This window comes from Chiloscyllium plagiosum, chromosome 35 (genome assembly GCF_004010195.1).
Source record: "Chiloscyllium plagiosum isolate BGI_BamShark_2017 chromosome 35, ASM401019v2, whole genome shotgun sequence".
In the NCBI taxonomy this organism is placed as follows: Eukaryota; Metazoa; Chordata; class Chondrichthyes; order Orectolobiformes; family Hemiscylliidae; genus Chiloscyllium; species Chiloscyllium plagiosum.
The window spans coordinates 7,750,004-7,768,365 of record NC_057744.1 but is presented as its reverse complement, the minus strand read 5'-3'; the positions used below and the strand labels follow the sequence as shown (position 1 = coordinate 7,768,365).

The window sequence follows — 18,362 nt, the reverse complement described above, 5'->3', positions numbered from 1 at the left end:
CCCCATTTAATAAGCTCATGGGTGATACAATTATGACTTCAACTCCATATTCATGGATAACCCTGATAACCAGTGACCCCCTTGTTAGTCAAGAATCTGCCTGAAAGATATTCAAACATCTCACCTTCACTGCTCTCTGGATAAGAGAGATCCACAAATGCAGAGAAAGAAATTCCTCATGTCTGATTTAAATAGGAGAGCTTTTACTTGTAAACGGCTTGTCTTGCTCACTCACAAAGGAAAGCATCCTCTCAACAACCACCATCCATTCCTCTCGGGATCTTACACCTTTCAGCCAGTTCTTCACAACTCCAATGGGTGTAAGCCCCGCCTGCCCAACCTTCCATTGTAAACATGATTCGGAGATGCCGGTGTTGGACTGGGGTGCACAAAGTTAAAAATCACACAACACCAGGCACTAGCTTTCGGAGCGACGCTCCTTCATCAGGTGATTGTGGAGGGCTCGATCGTAACACACAGAGTTTATAGCAAAGATTTGCAGTGTGATGTAACTGAAATTATACATTGAAGAATTGATTGTCTGTTAAGCCTTTCATCTGTTAGAATACAGTGATAGTTTCACTTCTTTCATGTCTAGCTATCACCATTGTTAACAGCTAACCCGAGAATGCAACTTTTAAAAAAAGGGTTTTGTGATTTACACATGAAAGAAGTGAAACTATCACTGTATTCTAACAGATGAAAGGCTTAACAGACAATCAATTCTTCAATGTATAATTTCAGTTACATCACACTGTAAATTTTTGCTATAAATTCTGTGTTACGATCGAGCCCTCCACAATCACCTGATGAAGGAGCATCGCTCCGAAAGCTAGTGTGCTTCCATTTAAACCTGTTGGACTATAACCTGGTGTTGTGTGATTTTTAACTTTCATTGTATAGATAACTCCATCAGTTCAGGTGTCAGTCCAGTGAATATGTTTACATGTAAATTCCACTGTCCACATTTATAATGGAAGATTGTGACATAAACTCACTGTGGAGACTGGAAAGTGAAATATTGAGTTTTCCCACTTTGTGGAATTCAGTAGCATAACCAGGAGCAGATCTCCAACAAGAAAGTCTAATTATTTCCCTTTGAATTTCAAAGGGATTGCCATTACCAAATTTACCATCTGGGAGTCACCATTGACCTGAAACATCACTGGACTAGCTACATAAATACTTTGGCTCAAAGAGAAAGCCAGAGGTTGGGCAACCTGCTGAGAATGTCTCTTGATTCTCCAAGAGTGTTCCAGCATCTACAAGGCACAAGTGTGACAGATCATCAGTTGCTGTAAGAATGCAGCTCCAGTAACAATCAAGTTTGATGCTATCCAGGATGTAACAGCATGCTGGATCAACATCCTATCCAGCACCTCAAATATTTACTCACTGCACATTTGCTGCATTGTGTTTTCAATTTATTTACTTTCTGCAATGTGGGCATTGTTGGCAAGGCCAGTATTTGTTGACCCTCTATATGATATATCGCAGCAATTTGTCGAGGCTTTTGCCAAACAGCACCTTCTAAACCCACAACTTTGAAATAGGAGGGCAGCAGGGGGCATATGAACATCGTCTCTCCAAACTTATAGTTTGTGGCTCAGTCTGAGTCGCATTGTGTTTAATGGAGTGATTCACATTGTGAGGTTTCAGTAATGACTGAAACGCCAATAAATGTGGCAAGTATCATGTCTGATTTCCAACCAATCTTACTGGGCACCATTCCCAGAGCACCTCGACATTCATTGGAGATCCCAGAATTGTCTGGTATCCTTGGGGCTGCTGCCATATTTAAATAACCATTGTGTACCCAGACACTGCCAGTCCAGAGAGCTTGGTTCTGGCCTGCGTGGGCATGGGCAAGACTGCCTCTTCTGTCAGGACCAGCAGCAGAGGCCACAATACTCAATCATGCCAGCCTGGTCTGAGGTTGCCACACATGTTACAGCAGGCTCAGCCACATGGAGAAATGCCCACTGTTGTGGAAAGAAGGTCAATGTCCTTTCCTATCTTCTCTCCGATACTTCACACTCATGCTATCTCTGCTTCTGGACCCACCTCCTATCAAGCCTCATGCTCTGCCACCCTCACAAATACATGTAACATCTTCCCAACATGTCCTTTCCCATCTCAAACTGTGATATCACTCACCCTACATGCCCACTATGCTGCCTATTCACTCACTTGGGAAACCTCCTCATCTGTGCCATCAATAACAGCTGTGCCACCCACTAATCTCTGCATCTCTCTCCCTCATTCCAGGAGGAAAGCAGCCCACAATGGGACAGAAAGAGTCACGTTGGGTGGTGGGCAGACCGTCACTGGGCCCCTCATCCTGGATGTGGAGAGGCATCCTGAATCTGACCAGCCCATACAGGGGTGTGGACTGGTTTACTGTTCTGGGATTCCATGGGAGAAAAGTGAGGACTGCAGATGCTGGAGAGTCAGAATTGAAAAATCCAGCACTGGAGAAGCACTGCAGGTCAGGCAGCATCTGAGGAGCAGGACAGTCGACGTTTCGGGCATAAGCCCTTTATCAGGATCCCCTGAGCAAAGGCTATCTCCCTGAACTGAAGTCTGCTGATGTCCTGCCTTTGTGTCTGTGCTAAATGGCACAGTAGGACAGTAATATGCAACCTGGTATGCAAACACAATATAGGACAAACATGCAAACAACTAGCAATCCACATCCATGAACACCAGCTAAATACTACACGCCACAACTGTCCCTAGTAGCCATACACACAGATGACAGGGATCAAAAATTCGATTGGGCCAACACAACGATCACAGGACAAGCTAAACAGAGGACAGCCAGAGAATTCCTAGAAACATAGCACTCATTCACTGACTCTATCAACAAACACATGGATCTTGACCGAATATACTGGCCCGCTACAACAAACCGCCAACCAGAAGCAGCAGCAACACAGCCAAATAAATTTCAGAAGAGACAGTACAGCAGCGTTTCACAGGAGGCTCCTGGACACTGAAGATGTCACCTAGACAGGGAATGAAAAGTCTGCAAATCAACTTCCCAGCTCGGCGAACATACCCACAACCACATGAACCTGGCATCTCTGACTGAGGGGTCAATGTGTAAAAAGGCAAAGCAAAGACACTGTAAGCATCCAGGTAGGCTCAGAGAGAGTGAACAATATGACAGCAAGCAGAGTCTAGAGATACAGCCTGGTCCAGTCTCTGAGCTGGGTGCCTATACCTGAGTGCACAGTGTCTTGCTGCAGCATTACAATGAAGCCCGAGGTGTAACACTCAACTGCAGCAGTGTCCTGTAAATCTATTGGAGATACAACAGGAGGGTTCTGAGAGGGTGGCACAGATCTGGTGTCAATGTCCATGGAGGTAGGGTGCATGTGGCCTGTGCCCTTGGAGTGTGCCAGAGATGTTGATGCCCAGCACGGGTTTGAAGCAGCTGAGAACTGCATCCGGTTTTCATGTTGAGTTTCGCCGATTGCTGGTTTGTCATGAGTTCGGTAAGATCGCAACTTGTGGCAAATAGGACCGTCAGTGAGATGTTTAACAAGCACCAACTGAGAGCATGCTGCTGCCCTAGTGCCAATCTCATCACACCGCTTGAGAAAATCATACAAGATGCAGTGAGATGTTGTTGGTGTCGAGACTCATCTCACCACAGCCTATGTTGCTCAGATCCTGATAGGATTTCACTGTGACTCACCAAAATCACAGCTTGGAAAATAATAGCAACTGTTTCTTCATCATCACTGGGTTAAAATCCAAGCACTACACTGTGTGGGTACCTGCACTATGGGACTAAAGCCATTTAAGGCAGTTCACCACCACCTTCTCAACCTTTGTTAGGGATGGGCAATAAATGCTGGCTTAGTTAGTGATACTCACAGTCTGTGAATGAATAAGTAAGTACGTGTTATCTGCTCAGACATCAGGGAATTTCTCAGGAGGTTTATATTTATTTTATAAATATACCAAGATTTATTAAAAATAATTTGGCTTGTTTTGCTTCTAAGGTGCAATCACAGATATAAAACATGCTCACAGTCTTAATTGTCCAGCAGGTTATGTGCAAACACTACCTTAACTCATATATTTCTGCAAAGATTCACAATCTAATAAAGAATGTGTGTGCCCTCTGAGCCTGTAATGTCCCATTAAAGATAAATTACATTTGTTTTACTTTTACTTTAAATTAACTCTGCAGTGGCTCACTTATTATTTACCAAGCAGATTCACATGTGGAATAAATTCTGTTCACCAATTCCTATTGAGTTTCTTCAGTTTATTTAATTGAGATCACATTTAAAATGCTTTGAATGAATTAGACAACCTTCACCTGCTAATACTTTTTTTTACTTCTTTAACTGTTTGAGAATTTTACTTCCTCTCTTAGCATTTCCAATTCTTCTCTTCCCAAAATCTCTTAACCCCCACCTTCCCATAACACCCAGTAAGGGTAACAGTTCCAATACAGGTCTATCCACCTAATGATCAGCATTATATGAATCAGGATGGATCTTGGTTTGATCCTAGGTTCACGCTGCATTAACCAATCTCACCTGGAGCAAACATTGGCATTGTTGGGCTTTGAACAGAAAAGATCAGCTTGGGTAATACTTTCAGGCCAGAGTCAGTTCCCACTCCGACAAACATGAGCACTTCGCTCTGGCTGATACTCCAGTGTATAGGAGAAAGTGAGGACTGCAGATGCTGGAGATCAGAGTAGGGAGTGTGGTGCTGGAAAAGCACAGCAGGTCAGGCCGCATCCAAGGAGCAGGAAAATCGACATTTCAGGCATAAGCCCAAACACATTCCTGATGAAGGGCTCATGCCTGAAACACTGACTCTCTTGCTCCTCGGATGCTGCCTGACCTGCTGTGCTTTTCCACACTTTTCGATTCTACTACTTTTCAGAAGTTGCTGTTATTTGGGTAAGGTGTTAGACTAAGATCCAGGCATCCCTCTCAGTGAATGAGAAAACTCACATGGCACAGTGTGCCATTGGCCTGTGGAAATATCCCAACTGCCCTCGCTGAAATCTATCCCTCAGCAAACAGCTTGGCTTAGCTGGTCATTGTCACAAGGTGGGTGCTTACTTTTCATACACTGGCTGGTGTACGTGCACTACAACAATGAATGCACTTTGGCATGTCGTGGAAGGTACTAAATGAATACAAGCCACTCTTCCAACAATCATTGGGTCTTTTCACTCATCAATAACCATTATTACTGCCCAGTGAAACAGTTGAGGCTACCTCATTAAATGTTTTTAAGATTTAAGATAGATAGATTTTTGAACAGTTAAGGAATTAAGGATTACCATGAGCAGGTGGGTAAGTGGAGCTGAGTCCATGAAAAGATCAGCAATGATGTTACTGAATGGCGGAGCAGGTTCCAAGGGCCAGACGACCTACTCCTGCTCCTAGTTCTTATGTTCTTATTCTCTTATAATGCAACCACCAAGATGGGAGGAGATAAACTTGATAGGTTTTGGTATTTTCCCATTAGAGGTTCCTAAGTGGCTCCATTTTCCTGTAAACCACCCTGTGTGCTGTATATGTGTGTTTGTGACATAATGTGAAAATGGAATTAGACTTGAAAATGACCAAACATGTTAAAGACAGTCAACATTTAGACCCCCATGGTGATCATTGGGAAAGTTTCTCATAGTCTACACTTAAAGGAGAGAAAGTGCAGCAACTGGTCAGATCAAAATAAACTTGAAAAGGTCCTATTTCGAACTGAGGGTGATCTCAAGGTCCAATGCCTGCCTGGTACTGACACCTTCTGGGTTTTCACCTCAGCAGAATTTGAAATAGCTACTGAGGTTGGGTTCAGGATTGAATGGTGACCCCCATGGTTGAATAAGAAGCTCACTTGCAATGTGTGTCGACTCACACACGAAGAAGGGACATTCCGAGCAAGGCACTAAAGCATTACGGTGGCTGGAGAATATGAAAGAAGATTTTTCACAAAGAAAAGTTTGGAAAATTCACAAAGGATTTTGAAACAAACATGACATTGTTATCAGAGGCGTCTTGTGTGAGGGGTTAAAATGGAGAAGTGATCTGAAATTTCACTGCCTTGACAGCTTACAATGGTCAAAGAATGAATTTACCTTCCAAGTTACTCGGATGCTCTGGGATGTGACGGGTTGTAATATGACATCCATAGGAGGCCCATCTGGAGCTGAAAAAGAGAAAATGGTGGTGCAATGTTAGGGGTGTACACTGGATCCTCTATAATGATCACATAAATACTGGAATACTGATAACACTGGACAAGGCCTTTCAACCCATCATGTTAGTGTTGAAATCAAATAAAACAGAGAACTGTGGATGCTGGAGATCTGAAACAAACAAAAACCGAAAGTGCTGGAGAAACTCAGCAGGTCTGGCAGCATCTATAGAGAGAACAACAGAGTTAACGTCTCAAGTCCCGGAAGCCTTCTTCAGAATGGGACTCGAAACATTAACTCTATTTCTCTCTCCACAGATGCTGCCAGACGTGTCGAGTTTCTCCAGTAACTTCTGTTTAACTTTGTGCTGGCTCTCTACAACAGCAACTTAAGTATTCCCAGTCTCTTCACCTTTTCCCCAAAACCCTGCATATTTTTCCCAACAGTTGCTTATCTAACGTCCTTTTGAAACCCATCCTCAACATGTCCATCCCAGATTGTAATCATTCCCTGATGGAACAATTTTTTTCCTCATGTTGCTTTTGGGTTCTTTTGTCAAATCTGTCTCTTCTGACTCTCAGCCCTTCTGCCAAAGGGGAACAGTTTCTCACTATCCATCATTTATGTAAACGACAAAAAGTATAGTGCCCAGCACCGATCCTTGTGGCACTCCATTGGTCACAGGCCTCCAGTCTGAAAAACAACCTTCCACCACCACCCTCTGTCTTCTACCTTTGAGCCAGTTCTGTATCCAAATGGCTAGTTCTCCCTGTATTCCATGAGATCTAACCTTGCTAATCAGTCGAATAGGAAGGGTTTGGAGGGATATGGGCTGGGTGCTGGCAGGTGGGACTAGATTGGGTTGGGATATCTGGTCGGCATGGATGGGTTGGACCGAAGGGTCTGTTTCCATGCTGTGCATCTCTATGATTCTATGACTCTATCCCCACTGTCTACAGCCTTTGTGATTTCGAGTATTTCCATTAAACCTTCACCAAACTTTCCCTTTCTGAAGAGAACAACCTTTTATTCTTCAATCTATCATTACTTCAGGCACATGAATTATTTTAATGCTGCATTTCAGGCTTAATTTTTCAAATTGTCCACACAGACATTGGAAAATTGTGTGTATTCTGATTAGTTCAGTGGATGGAGAAGCTTAGGCAATGAGCATATGCAACTGAACATAGAAGGTACTTCTCTTCGATCATCTACCAGTCTAGTGCCAGCAGTGCTCATATTCCTGAATCTAAGTCAGAAGACTAGGAGCTCATTTCACAAAACACACAGGATCTAAACACACAATCTAGGCTGGCACATAAGTGTCATGCTGAGGGAGCACTGCACTGTTTGTTTTTAGATTACTTACAGTGTGGAAACAGGCCCTTCGGCCCAATGAGTTCATACCGACCCGCCGAAGTGCAACCCACCCAGACCCATTCCCCTACATTTACCCCTTCACCTAACACTACGGGCAATTTAGCATGGCTAATTCACCTAACCTGCACATGTTTGGACTGCGGGAGGAAACTCAGAGAAAACCCACACAGACATGGGGAGAATGTGCAAACTCCACACAGTCACTCGCCTGAAGTACTTTCCAATGAGATCATAAATGGAGGGTCCATTTACGTGTTGAAGTGAAAGAAAAATAACTATGCCATTAATTGCCGAAATGCAGGAACAGTTCCTGATGTCCTGGTCAACATTTATCCCTCAACTAGTTCCATTAAAGTAAATAATCTCAACAGTAGCTTCGGTTGATTATGAAGTACTTTGGGATGTTCTGAACATTATTATCCCAACTGATGTTGTTACTGGACAAATTAGATTCTAGACCGTAATCTAGTTTGATCGATAATTGCTTTCATGTTATTAATGAGGTAGACTTTCACTGAAATACAAACACTCAAAGCTGCAGATTTGATTTTAACCGTAAAACAGAAGTAATCAAAAAGTTTGGATTGGAACTAGTTTCCTTACACTGAAGTAGCCTATTTCTTAACAATTCTCAATCATCTTCTTTCATCAAGATCAACTGTCTTACATTTCTAGCTGCTCACAAGGCTCTGCAAATGTGCCAACTGAAATCCAGAAGCTTTTTTCCAAGAAATGGGTGCCCAGCCTTCTCTGCGACTGTGTTTTGCTTTTTAAAGAAATCACCATGGCTACAAGAATACATAGAAGTAAATTATTAAATCCCTTCAGACACAGGTCTTTGGCTAAGAATCCAGAGAATGTCCAAAGAATCTTACATAAAGAAAGTCAATACCTTCAAGAAGGCAAGAAAAGGAAAGAAGGAGAATTGAGAAAAATATATTAAAAGCAAACAAAGATTACATTGCTACATTTATTGGAAATAATAATATGAGAGCACTAAGGCAATTAAGCTTACAGGCAGAGTAAAGGATCTTACGACATTCTTATCTATTCTTACACCATTCACCAATGATCCAATTTTAAAAGAATACTTCCATTTCATACTTTGGTGAAATGGATCACTTATTTTTTGCAGTTGAACACCTGCTGCCTCTACACTATCACTGGTGGATATTTGTATCAAACAACAGAAGTTCTCCTAGCAACTACTGCAAGTTAATAGAAGAACCAAGAAAAACAATTAAAGTAGCTACTTGTGATACAACCATAGCAACATAGGGAATTATGCTTCAAAGAACAATTGATCATTCATGGATGGATGTGAGTAGTTGTACTTATTCCTGGATCATAAACTTAAAGTTTGAAATCCTATTCCTCAACTGAGGGATGTTGCCTCATTAAATGTGCTGCCCTTTGTATGGTATGTTAAACAGGAGTCACTCTGCATTAATCCCAAACAACCGAACTAACTCTGAACCATTAGCGCTGTGTCACCAGGGACACAGAAAATTGATGAGGCAGGTCATCAAGTTTGGGCATTATTACTAGACTATTAATATGGCTACACAACTAATGTTTCAGGAACCTAGGTTCATATCCCACCCTGGTAGATGTTGGAAAAGGAATGCAGTAGAAGCCAGGAATTAAGAGTCTAATGATGACTAAGAAACCATTATCGATCGTGATAAAACCTCATCTGTTTCACTAATACTCTTTAGGGAAGGAAAATACCATCCTTATGTGGTCTGACCTATGTGTGACTCCACACCTGCAGCAATGTGTGGTAGACTCGTAACTGTCCTCTGGGTAATTAGGGATGAGCAATAAATGCTAGGTTGGTCAGTAATGCTCACATTCCTAGAAATAATTTAAAAAACCACACAAATCTTTTCACATTGCTGAAATTACACCTCTGACTTATTCCAAACCCTTTAAATAGTATTTATTTTTGTTTTGAAGCACATCAACTGATTCTCCAGCTGATGGGATAATCTGGTGACTTGGGAACAGCCACCCGCAGGCTCAGGGACCTAGTTTCCCTTCCTTTCCATGATCTCTTACAATGGAATAGTTGAGACATAACACTCGATGTATGGGCAATAATTGGTGCAAAGACATGTTAAGAATTGATCAAAATGTATCTCATAATTGATGTGGGCTGCTGCTCTTGTGTGACTTCCCATTAAAGCACAAACTGACGGTAATTAATTAAACCTACACTTTTAAGACAGTGATTCAGCTGCATTTATACTGAACCAGTCTGTGAATCCATAAATATGTTAAACAACCCTGAGCACATCTTTACAATGGCAAACAGCCATTTTTTAACAACAACAGATCCAGGTAAATTTCCCCTGGTACTTAATCAGCACCATGGAGAGCTCCCTGCTGTTGAAATAGAACCCAAGGCCTGTCTGTTGCCAAGCCTACTTAGAGAGAATTGAAGTTAGCCTAAAAAGATTTGTAGACCGCCTCAACTATGTAAATAGATTAGAACAGGGTTCGCAATGTCAGGCTGAGTCAGGCAAGAAATAAACTAGATGCCAGGAGGAAGGTATTTTAAATTACAAGAGTAAAAAGAACTCTAAAAGGTGATATCCACCTAGAGAAAATGCCAGTCTTCTAGCTGTTTGATCAGAGCTATAAAGAGACAGAGATCTCTTTTTAAAGACAAAATGGACAGCAGGAAAAGAGGGGCCAACCTAGACTTGGTCTAGCACAATGTAGTCTCGACATAATCAGCTGGAGAATTAAATGATGTGCTTCAAAACAAAAACTACACAGTGACAACAGAAGATCATGTGTGAGGGCAGTGCAATCCAGATGGGAGTGGTATACTAGACTGCAGCTCCCTAAAAGCAGCAGAGAAACTGACTGCTAGTTTATGTAATGAACACTCATTCCTTCAAACGAGAACTGTATAGCTTCTGGATGGGGGCAGAGATGTCGAAGAGGTGGGTACCACGGAACATTAGGAGAAAGTGAGGACTGCAAATGCTGGAGATCAGAGCTGAGAATGTAGTGCTGGAAAAGCACAGCAGATCAGGCAGCATCCGAGGAGCAGGAGAATCAATGTTTTGGGCAAGAGCCCTTCATCAGAATGAAGGACTTTGCCTGAAACGTCGATTCCCCTGCTCCTCAGATGCTGCCTGACTTGCTGTGCTTTTCCAGCACAATATTCTTGACCATGGAACATTAATGAAGATCAAAGTGACATTCCAGACTAAGTTCTGTGGTCTAAGTGGGTTGGACAAGCTTTTCCTTTCTTCCAGTTGGTGTAGGTTTTTAGCAAAACTTCTCTCCTCTTCTGAGAGAATGCATGGTGGGAAGTAAGTGTATAGACTGTGATGGCCTAGTCACCTCAGACCTGTGAAGAATGGTGTTTTCCTGTCCATTGTTCAGCAGGTGGTCATCAGCCACTAGCAACAGCTAAATTCCCTCTCACAAACAGGTCACAAGACTTAGGCTCATCAGTAGTATTTTTTTTGGAATGCCATAATGATATTCCGATATTTTGCAGAGTCGCACATCATCAATGAATGTACAAGAAAGGCACTTCCTGTGACTAGATGACAACAAGCTCTGCTCGTTAATACAGGTTCCACTTGAAGAATAATCATGATAAAAATCAAGGTGCTCCCCAGTGCCTCAGCAACTAAATGCATGCCTCAATAATAGCATGACATCATGCAAATGAGTAGGATCCCATGATCGATCCCTGGTGTGTGTTCAGTTTGCTCATTACAGCTGATGGATTAGACTGGGCTCAGTGGCATCAAAGCAAAGGAGAGGGAAAAATCAGGACCACATGCAGCTTCTTATGAACATCAAATTACCCAGAGCTTAGTCATAGAGATTTGGAGCACAGAGAAATCCCTTCAGCCCATCAACTCTGTGCCAGTCAAAAAACAACCACCTAACTATTCTGATCTCATTTTCCTGCACTTTGCCCATAATCTTGAATGCCTTGGCATTGTAGGTGGCAAGTGGAAACAAGATTAGCTTTCAGTTGACCCCTGTAATTGACCAATTTGCATACTCTATTTCTGGAAACTTATACACTACACCAAGATTCAACTTAATTCACAAAATAGAATAGAGATGGCTGGGCATGGGATGTTGTGCAGCTGTACTGTCTGGGTGCTGGTGCAATCCACAGTGACCACATCTGCACCAACTGTTGGTTGCTTGAGGAACTTCAACTCAGAGTTGATGAGCCCGGGAGTCCAAGCTGCGGGCACTGCGACACATCAGAGAGGAGGAGAGTTACCTGGACACAGTTTCAGGAGGCAGTCACCACCTCTTAGATTAACTACATCAAATCTGATCCATGGTCATTGAGTCTGGGAATGAAGGATGTAGGGAGATCCAGAATCTAGATTGACAAGCTTCAGCTAGTGCCCTTGTGCAATAGGTATGAAGTTCTTATTCCTGGTGTGGACAAGAACCCAGACTGTAGGGAGGATGAGTAAACTGACCAAAGCATTGTGTTACAGAACAACATTCAAGTGGCAGATGCAACTGCAACTGGATTGTACAATTGGATCCTCAACTTCCTAACCCATAGACAACAATCAGTAGGGATATGAGACAACACCTCTCCCAAAATAATCCCAAAAACTGGTGCCCCACTAGGCTGTGTACTCAGCCGCTTACTACATTCTTTATACACTCACAACTGTGTGACCAAATTCTGGTCTAACTCCATTTACAAGTTTGCTGACGACACCATTACACTGGGTTGGTTCTCAAACACAATGAGACAGTGTACAGGAAAGAGATAAACAGCTTAGCAGCATGGGAGAAAGCCAACAATCTCTCCCTCCGTGTCAGCAAAGTGAAGGCTTGGCCAATGAGGCAAACTCTGTTGCTTTTCATTAGAATGGGTGCGCAGTCAAACTCAGAGATGTTCAGTTTGTTTCAGTTTGTATGTTCTGTTTATCTAATAATAGTGAAAGATGGTTGCTCTATCTCTGTCACACTTTGTACCTGCTTCCTCTGTGCTAACAGTTAACTCTTTGCTGGGTTCACTTCTGCCAATCTTGTTGAAGGAGTAGATTCTTATACTGTAAACAGAGGCAGGATGCAGATCCACAATGTTGGCTTGGTTTATGGTTGGGTTGATATTCCGAGTGCTCTGCTTTAAATCCCAGGAATCTGGAAAAAAAAAGAAAGTATTTTTAGATTTTTTTTATGTCTTTACCATCAGAGACTGTACATACAAACTGAAAAAAGGTTGAAAGAGACAATCATTCACAGTTCATAGCGATTGAGCAAAAGGTATTTTAGTCATAAAGTTTGAAGAGGATGCTTCAACTTTAGATTTCATCACCACAGTAATTAGACCTTAAAGTATTAAATTGGAAATTAAGTCCTCCAAGATATTCTGAGGTACTTTGTTTTACTATCACCATTACTTTGTATATATATTGAAGAATAGAACTCTTGCTGCTCATTGCTACAATCAATTCCAGTTGATTTCAAATTACTTCATTCACCCTCATTGATAATTCAACCTTTTAAGCGCTATGTTTCAAATCTGCCAAATTATTCATGTTTGTCAATTCCAATTATTGATTGATTCCATTTTCTATGTGAAAAGCAGCACTGAATCATCAGGAGAGTCTGTCAGGAAGCCTCACTTCATCCTCTCCCATCCACAATCTCCAGTGAGGTGTACTGTCGAGCAAGGCTTCCTCTGTCTGATTAAAGCAAATAGGAAATATCAGGAGACAGTGAGCTAAGAACCTGCCTTTACAGCGCAGTATGCATGCAATAGAATGGGGATGCAACCAGATCTCCTGCTCATTTTCCCAGTGCAAAATCAGGGCAGAATAAATATCCCACAGAGCTTTGATGGGATGGGATCAAAATCCTTTTCACCTAAATTATTTAGAAAGTGTAATTATTAGCACACTAAAATCAAGCCTTACAATTCCTGAAAAACTCCATGAAAATATGCAAAACTCCCAATTTATTTCTCTGATAGACTAAAGTTAACAAAAGAAACAGGAACCAGGTTACTGTTCTCATAGAATCATAGAATCCCTGCAGTGTGGAAACAGGCCATCTGACCCAACAAGTCCACACCAACCCTCTGAAGAGTATCCCACCCAAACCCATTCCCCTGCACCTATTACGCTACATTTCCCCTAATGCACCGAGCCTACCTAACATGAACAATTATTTATTACAAATACATGGATTCTAATGACAAGTAAACAGTAATGAACTGTCAACATATAACTCTACTCATTAAAACTCTATATGCAGGCAGAAGTGGGTACTGCAGATGCTGGAGATTAGAGTCAAGATTAGAGTGATGCTGGAAAAGCACAGCAGATCAGGCAGCATCCAAGGAGCAGGAAAATCAACATTTATTTTCTTGCTTCTCCGATGCTGCCTGACCTGCTGTGTTTTTCCAGCACCACTCTAATCTTGACTCAAAATTCTACATGCCCCTGCACACTCCCTGCACACACACACACACACACAAACACTGGGATTATAGATGAAGGGGAAAAACAAACTAATGATATCGTTCATTGGCACCCGTTGTCAGGATTCGATGGAGGATTTCCTTCTGTTTCCCAAGTCCTTTCTTTCGGGTTCTTTAATTTATTCATGGGAGGCACAGAGTGACTAGTTCACAAATTATAAAGTCTCTGACTTTTAGGTTAAAGGTAACTGCTTACAGAAACTGATGGCAGAAAACAGCTGGCTCTTTTTAGCTGCAGGTATTTTACTCAAGATGAGAGAGACACACCCTTCCTTCCTGAGGCCCTTTAACCTCTTTGATTCTCTGCTCTTTGTTTTAAGATGCCTCTTGGAACCAATAATTGAGTTAGCTGCCCTGATTCATCCATCTTTGGCCTGATGTGAAATTTTCTTTGTTGGTGCTCCTGTGAAATACCTTGTAACATTTCACTATTTAAAAGGTGCTACATAAATGCATTGTGCACACCCACAAGCTGTTCAGCCACCCTGATGCCAATCAGACTGTTGTTGTCAGCCTTTGTGATCCACATTGGTCAGAATGCCAGAGACCAATTAGCAACCTGTTGCCAGCTGAAACTCACTTTGTCTACACCCCATGGTGCCGGTCCATTGACAAACATCTTCTTGTACAAGGCAGCAGTGTAAACATGACCAACAATGAGGCTCTGCAACTTGCTTTTTTAAAAATACAGCTGTTCATTCCTCAGTCCTTTATTATAAAACAGTCCTTTTCCCAATTCAGTCCACAATTGAAAATAATATAAAATAAAATAAATAGTTTTTACAAGTATATTATAAATATTTAAAAGTAAAGAAACTTGTCCCTGTACTTAACATTTGTCCTGACCCTTAGACAAAACTGACAATGGCTGCGTTAAGACAAGGTAATCTTAGAAATATCGGGAAACAATGCCTCATCAACTATATTCTTATAAATTAACAATAATTTTGTTCAAATCCAACAGATGCTGATCCTGGAAACAGAAATCTCCCAGCCAAAGACCTTTCTTAAATTGATGTATAAATGTGACAGAAGAGCATTACATTTATGCATGAATTAACCACAACAAAATAACTTACCAGATTAGAATTTATTATGCACAAGCATGATAAATAAAAGGCTCACCAATCTTATCAAACTCTCGTAGGGTGCACTACATATAATTAATATTTGCAGTTCTTGAACAATATTAATTTGTTAAATTTAATCATATTTTAATCTGTCCCAGTTTGGCAGCAACAGGATTTAAATTTCTAGCAATGAATTAAAATTTTCAATTAGACATTTTGAGTAATGATGAAACAGTGGAGAGAGACTGATTTTTTTTAAACATAGCCTAAAAGGCAATTTCCTTAAATGGGCATTTTAAAGGGATTCTCTGCATTCAGGAAGTGATGAACAATGTCTGCTGTACTGGACCTCTATTTCTACATGGTGGTCCAGGAAAAGTGATCATCTTGCTGACAAACCACAAAGGCCAGTGCTTTGTATGATGGAACAAATTGCATTTATGTAGCACCTTTTACACAGTGAAATGTTACAAGGTATTTTACAGGAGCACCAACAAAGAAAACTTCACATCAGGCCAAAGATGGAAGAATCAGGTCAACTAACTCAATTATTGGTTCTAAAAGGCATCTTAAAACAAAGAGCAGAGAATCAGAGAGGTTTAGGAGAGGATTTCAGAGATAAGTGCACATGCGGTAAAGGAGTGTCCATACTGCAATACTGAAGGTAATAGTTGACACATACCAGGCCAGAATTAGAGAAATGTATGATTCTTAAAGGTTTGTAGGGCTGGAAGATGCTACAGTGATTAAAAAAAGGTAAAAGACATGGGAGGATTTAAACTTGAGAAGTATGACAAAAGTTTATGACATTTCATTATTTGGATACGTGTTTCTAAAGTGGATTTCAAATGATTTTTATTTTTAATTCTGTGAACCAGAAGCAGTTTGACTTCAGAACAAATTCTAGCAAAAGGGCAGTATTTTTTAGTTTATGGAAGTTCCCAAGCTAATAGAGCTGGGAAGATGTTTTATGCTGGTATAGCAGTTCAAGAAGACAGGACTGTGTTTTCCTTCAAGTTCAGTGAGTAGATGGTAACAGTTTGCATATGTGAGTGAGACAGAGAGGATTACATCTGGTGAATGAGCAGACAGGTGTCAAAAGGATACACTTGTGACCTCATCGGTTGATTACGAATTTTAAAGTGAATTTAGGAGTGATAATTCAATGGGTTGAGTATCTGCAAAGATTATTGCTGAGAAAAATGGAACTGAATCTCACACTTTCTGCTTGTGAAAAAAGCTTTCTTATATTATATATATAATTTGATTCTTTTGTGTAATAAACTTTCATTCTTCTGCTAAAAGTGCTTTGTGTGAACATGTTCAGCAACTGACCAACATGCCACCAAATCACAAAAATAAAACTTATGGTCAATCAAGCCAGATTTCACTTTGGAATCTGACTTGTCTAGAATTACCATCAGGTGGTTTCACACATTGCACTTGGAATGAATGTCATTCAGTGAGTACAGTAGGTTAAAATCAGGAAAACTGCAGAACAGTAGGGGTTGAGTTCACACTGTTGGGAGAATAGAAAATATGAGATTGCCAGGAAAATATTGAAGTAGTTGAAATTGAAGATTAGAAAAACATGGACTGCGATAATTGCAGAGAGTGCACAAAGTTAAGAAGGTAAAAGTAGGTGGTCAGGATGATGATCAGGATGTGCTGTCATAGTGCTATTATGGGCACAAAGAGAGGCCATTTGGTCCATCAAAACTATGCCAGTTTCTGGACAGCAATCAGTCATTTCCATTCACCCCTTCTATCCATTCACCCCTTCTTCTTCGTAAAGAATGTCTTTTCCTATTTTTCTACATTTTTGATTGTGGACTAAAAGGATAGTTTTAACACTAAGGATTGTGGAAGGAATAGTTGTGCTTTTAAAAAAGCAAGTTCACTTTTCACTGAATGCCATTGCATATGGTGTTTACACTGCTATTTTACTCAAGCAGCGGGGAGGTTGTATGCAGATGGGCTGGCACCAGGGGGTATATACAAAGTGAGATTCAGCTGACAACAGGATTGGCTTGTGGAGTTATAATCAGTTGTGGATGCCAGAGACTATCAGCCTGACAATAAAATCTGGTTGTCTCCTAAGTAGCTAACAGCTTGTAGATGTGCACAATAATGGCAGAAGCCTTGGGATTGCTGCAATGGACAGAAGATGTATCTTTCTCTCCAGTAAAGTACCTAAAGCCTGAATAAAGTTAGCTTATTTTATCTCACCAGTTGTGGTAAGTTGTGGTTATTAATCAGTAACTAAGAGGTTTTGCAATTAGAATAATAATTGCCTGGACCTCCTACGAAGGAGTGGAAAAAGGCTGAAGAATGCAGATGGAAGAACAGCAAGTCCTAGCAAACGAAAGGATCATCTCCACAAACCCTGTGGACTGGCATCATTGAACTGTTTCCCCAATTTTGTTCCTTACATCTTTAACACCAATGTTTTTCTGTTTCTCTTCATCTGTATGTGTGTGTGTGTGTGTTTAGGAGGGAGTTAGTGTTTAACTGGTATAGTTCCATGTCAACAGTTCATAGTTAGATTCTACATATTTGTAATAAAAGTAATTCTTGACTTTTCGTTAACTTCATAAATCTGGTCATCATTTCTGTTAACCTGAGTCCACCTGGAAGGTAAATTGAAGACCATGCATACTTTGATAAAATTTTTTAACTTTGGTGATAACTTCAGGAGTAATGGGGCTTGATATCCAGAGTGCTAGCCCAGTGTGGAGTAATACCTTCCATCACAATGTAGGTCTTTCCCAAAACCTCAAATCTCTGCCCCCCTCAAATCTCTGCCCCTCCTAGAATTTACTTAACCCAGGGGTGGAAGCTCAGCTCAGAGTTAAACAGAACACTGAGGCTGTGAACGGTCAGACTGCCAGTTGCCAGGAAGGGAGGTGGAATAGCTGGAAATAAAATGGACACTTGATGCAAAGAAGAGACACATTACAGAGTAGGATCAGCAGGAGTCATTCCAGTGAATCCAGTGACTTCCCAAACCTGATTTATTCTTGTATTCAATATCAAAGCCAAGGATCAGACTGTTTCCATCGAATCTCTGAGTCCAGCGGAGATTCATGCTACGTGCCTTCACCTCTCTGATCTCCAGCTCAGGTGGGTCAGGTGGCTCTGTGGAAAGGAAAGTTAAACAAAGTATATGACTCTTTAAAATAAAGCTTTCATGTTTCTGCGAATAGCCAAGCTCTGATATCCCATACTTCGCACT

At 41.1% G+C, this 18,362-nt stretch overlaps 1 protein-coding gene across 1 annotated transcript in view; it reads right to left on the bottom strand.

Annotated features, from left to right (window-relative positions):
• The window catches only part of LOC122540620 (Down syndrome cell adhesion molecule-like protein 1 homolog), a 571,589-nt gene that overhangs the window by 127,831 nt on the left and 425,396 nt on the right, over positions 1 to 18,362 (bottom strand). The window contains exons 14-16 of the mRNA XM_043676579.1: positions 18,137 to 18,265; positions 12,548 to 12,715; positions 6,119 to 6,189 (exon numbers count right to left, since the gene is read on the bottom strand). Of these exons, the coding sequence (XP_043532514.1) occupies positions 6,119 to 6,189; positions 12,548 to 12,715; positions 18,137 to 18,265 (368 nt within the window). The remainder of the gene's footprint in view (positions 1 to 6,118; positions 6,190 to 12,547; positions 12,716 to 18,136; positions 18,266 to 18,362) is intronic.